This window comes from Salvia splendens, chromosome 5 (genome assembly GCF_004379255.2).
Source record: "Salvia splendens isolate huo1 chromosome 5, SspV2, whole genome shotgun sequence".
NCBI lineage: Eukaryota > Viridiplantae > Streptophyta > Magnoliopsida > Lamiales > Lamiaceae > Salvia > Salvia splendens.
Genome location: NC_056036.1, coordinates 14,262,789 through 14,266,529, shown reverse-complemented (window position 1 = coordinate 14,266,529; position 3,741 = coordinate 14,262,789). Strand labels below are relative to the sequence as shown.

Sequence of the window (3,741 nt, the reverse complement as noted above, 5' to 3'; positions counted from 1 at the left end):
TTAAGAATTTTGGTTTGCATTAATTAATTATAGAGTGTAAACTATGACAAAGCAAGGAAGGACTGCCTTGGGGCTAAACACCAACAGATCGTCGTCCCCGGGGCCCACTAGTGAATCGAAGGCGTGATCCTTGTCGACGTCGGATAGGGTAGTACCGACCCGACCCGCGATGACCCGGCAGACCAGCATTGCCCGCTTGACGTGCATGAAGCTGAACTCCTCCTCCACGTCTTCCGGCACGGCGGCGTGCGCTTTCCAGGCGGTGGGAAGCGTGTGGATTCCGCTCAGCTTCTTCGAGAACCCGTACCTGATGATCGCGCACGCGCCGCAGAACTGGTGGCTGCAGATGGCCGAATCCAGGCTGCATAGGAAAGTGGTGCAGTAGAATCTGAGCAGCTCGTTGCCGTCGGCTACGCACCTCGAGCTCTTGGTTCCGTCCGCGGCCGCGTCGGATTTGACACGGTCGCGGTGGTCCTCGAAGCGGGCGAGGACTCTGGGGGTGTTGTGGATCTTGAGGATGCGGTGGATGGCGGGGGGCTTGTGCGGCCACCCGGTGGTGAAGATGATGCGGATGATGTTGTCGCCGTCGGGGAGGTCGGATACGCCGTGTTTGGAGGACTGGTGGTGGTGGAGGGAGGCCGGGGTTTGGAAGAGCTCGCCGCAGACGGTGCATGGGTGGATGTCGGCGGGGGCCACGGCGTGGGTGTGGTGGTGGTGGGGTCTTGTGTTGATGGGGGCGATGAGGGGCGGGTTGAGGCGGAGGGAGCGGGTGGAGGAGGAGGGGGAGGGGATGGAGGACGGGGGTGGGGGGACGTGGGTGGCGGCGGAGGGGGTGAAGAGGCGTTTGAGGTAGGAGAAGAGGGTGGATTTTGGATTGGGATTGGGAGGGGAGCGTTTTTTGTGGAGGAGAGAGGAGGGGGAGTGGTGGCGGAGGGAAGAGAAGGTGAAACAGGCTAAGTGGAAGAAGAGGAGGAAGAGATTGGAGAAGAGAGAGCGGATGATGGTAGTAGGCATGATCGTAGCTATGTGGATTATTAGTGTTGGCATGATCAAATATGGAATGAAGAGTGAAGGTATATGGAGATATTAAAGTGGTAGTACAATTATACTGATACTATATGTTTAATGGAGTAGGGACATGGAACAATGGTAGGTGGCTCATTGCCTATTTTTTTCAACGACATTTACATCATATACTACTATATAAAGTGTACATGAGGATCACTTCTTGCACGAATCATTTCTCTTAAACAAATCTAGCAAATAGCAATCAATCTTGTTATATAGTAGTAGTACTACATAATAAGTAGTACTTGCTTATTTGCATATAGAAATGTTTTTCAATAGATGTTTATTAGAATCTACTTATATAATGATAAATTTATTAATTTACTATACATGTTATTTAAAATTATAAAATTAATAGTGGAAGATAAATGATATAGCAAAGAGTTGGAATTGGAACACACTAATTGCTAACAAACTAGATTTGAGAATTGCTCTTTTGTTAAATTAGTGGGTGGCGATTTAGAATTCTTAATTGAGCAAAACTTGTGTGGGCGCGCGCTGCCATTAACTGACATTAAGTAAAGGAATTATATTTTAATTAAAATGATTAAGTTTTAATTAAGATAATTAATTATTAATGAGGGTTAATAAAGGCATATTTTTTGGCGCGCTGCTAATGTAGAGCACACTTAAAATGTATGAAATCATGGTTGTCGCCTGTTGGTGTAGGGATGATATGTGATAAAGAAATGAAATGACACCAATTTGGAAATGGGATTAATTTACTGAATTAGTGGCATTTCATGGTAATAACATGTATGTATTTTAATGGAGTACTACTATATTTTTTTTATCATCCATATATATTCTTCATTACATTTTGTCATTTCGATGCTTAGTCACCCTTTCCCCTTAGTCTTGATATACTAAGATGAACTAACCAGATAAATATATTCTTTCATGCACTGAAATTCATTTTAAATTCCTTTAATCAGATTATTTGTTAATTAAAATAAAGAAGTAAATGAGAAGCACGAACAGTGAACGGGTACATAATAGCTAGTGGGTCATCAGCTTATCAAATTTATTTACTTTTTTATTTTTCTTAATAAAACTATCATCATTTATATAGAGGATAATGATGACAATAAGAGGCACACATGCTTGTTACCAGTCCTACTTTCCAACTATGCATATGTATTAAAATGGCAGTATAATTTCATTGCAATTTAAGGAACAGTAGTAATAATGATAATAATAACAACAACAATAATAAAGTGAATGAGGATTATTGGCCATATCATGTGATTGATTTTATTGGCCATATCATGTGATTGATTTTACTCGTGGGGTTGTCCAATCGCCATAGTTTATTCACAAAACAGAATAAAAACAAACAAACAGAAAAAACTCTTGAATGAAATACTGTCTACTCTCATTAATCAAAATCTGTAACATATGATGCTTTTATTAAAGTGAAAATTGCAGCTTTGGGTCCATCACGTACGATAATTAATTTTGATAGTACTTTCTCTATCCCATAACAGATGTCACACTTTTCTTTCCAATTTGTTACATAAAAGATGTCACGTTTTTTTTTATAAAAAATCTCTAACATTAATATAAATATATTATTTTCTCTATATACTCAACACAAAAAATAATAGTATCTCCTAGAATCTTGTGCTAAGTATTACTCAAGTGTGACACTTATTATGGACGAAGGGAGGAATATTTTTTTTTATAAGAGTGCGCGAGGCCACAACTATATATATATGGGTATATGGTGTGTTATATTGCTAACTCACTCTTAAATTGCTAACTACAAATAAATGATAGACTTTGGGTCATTAAATCAAGCACAAGATCATACAATCAAGATTATCAATACAGTGAAAAAATATTAATTAAGAGTATTAATGTAAATTAGCAAAAAGTTAGTTATAACTAATTTTTAAAAAATATTTCAAAACTTTAAATGATTATAATTATCTTGATTTAAATTATTTTTCCACACAACATATATCAAATTAAAGATAATTTTATAAGGATTCCAACGAGATCTTACATGCATATGTTCCGATGTAAAAATCTAAAAATTCACAAAATTTCAAATTTTTTACAAACAGCCTAATATCAATATAGATAATATAATATGTTAATATAATATGTGTGCAATGTCAATATTAAATTGTGTTGACATATTCAATGCATTGTGTTGATATTTTTAATGTACTATATTGACATTACGATTCAAAACCCTAAATGTGGTAGTTAATCTTATCTTTTTAATATTAAAATATAAAAAAAGGAAATTACACATGACAAATTATAGACAATTAGATCACTTAATTCTTATGGTCTTAAATTAGTTGTAGTTAGCAATTAAGTGATGAGTTAACAATTGATCATTCTCCTAAGAGTATATATATTCTTTTTGTCATCATTTAATTTCCTTTAAATTGATTTAAACACAAACATATTTTAATGCCCTTGAAAATCTTTTATTGGTTTGATTATTTCTTTTACTTTGTAATAAGTGTCTTAAAATGAAATTTGCATCTTATAACTATTTAAACTTAGGGCATCAGCAGTGGGGCGCCCTAAGGCGTGCCACGTCATCAGTTTTATCCTCGTTCCCCCCACCTGCAGTGGGGCGCCCTATGGCGCGCCACATCATCATTTTATTGTTTTGTTTAATTAATTTAAATGTTTTCAAATAACAAGTAACGA

At 37.0% G+C, this 3,741-nt stretch overlaps 1 protein-coding gene across 1 annotated transcript; it reads right to left on the bottom strand.

The window, feature by feature from the left end:
* Window positions 1-1,110, bottom strand: LOC121802488. The gene has a single exon (XM_042202168.1). The coding sequence runs from the start codon at window positions 1,045-1,047 to the stop codon at window positions 28-30; it is 1,020 nt and encodes a 339-aa protein (XP_042058102.1). The 5' UTR covers window positions 1,048-1,110; the 3' UTR covers window positions 1-27.
* Between the last annotated feature and the right edge of the window lie 2,631 nt (window positions 1,111-3,741).

Excerpts from the sequence above, each read along its gene's own strand:
- LOC121802488 (XM_042202168.1), bottom strand. The coding sequence starts at position 1,047 with ATGCCAACACTAATAATCCACATAGCTACGATCATGCCTACTACCATC.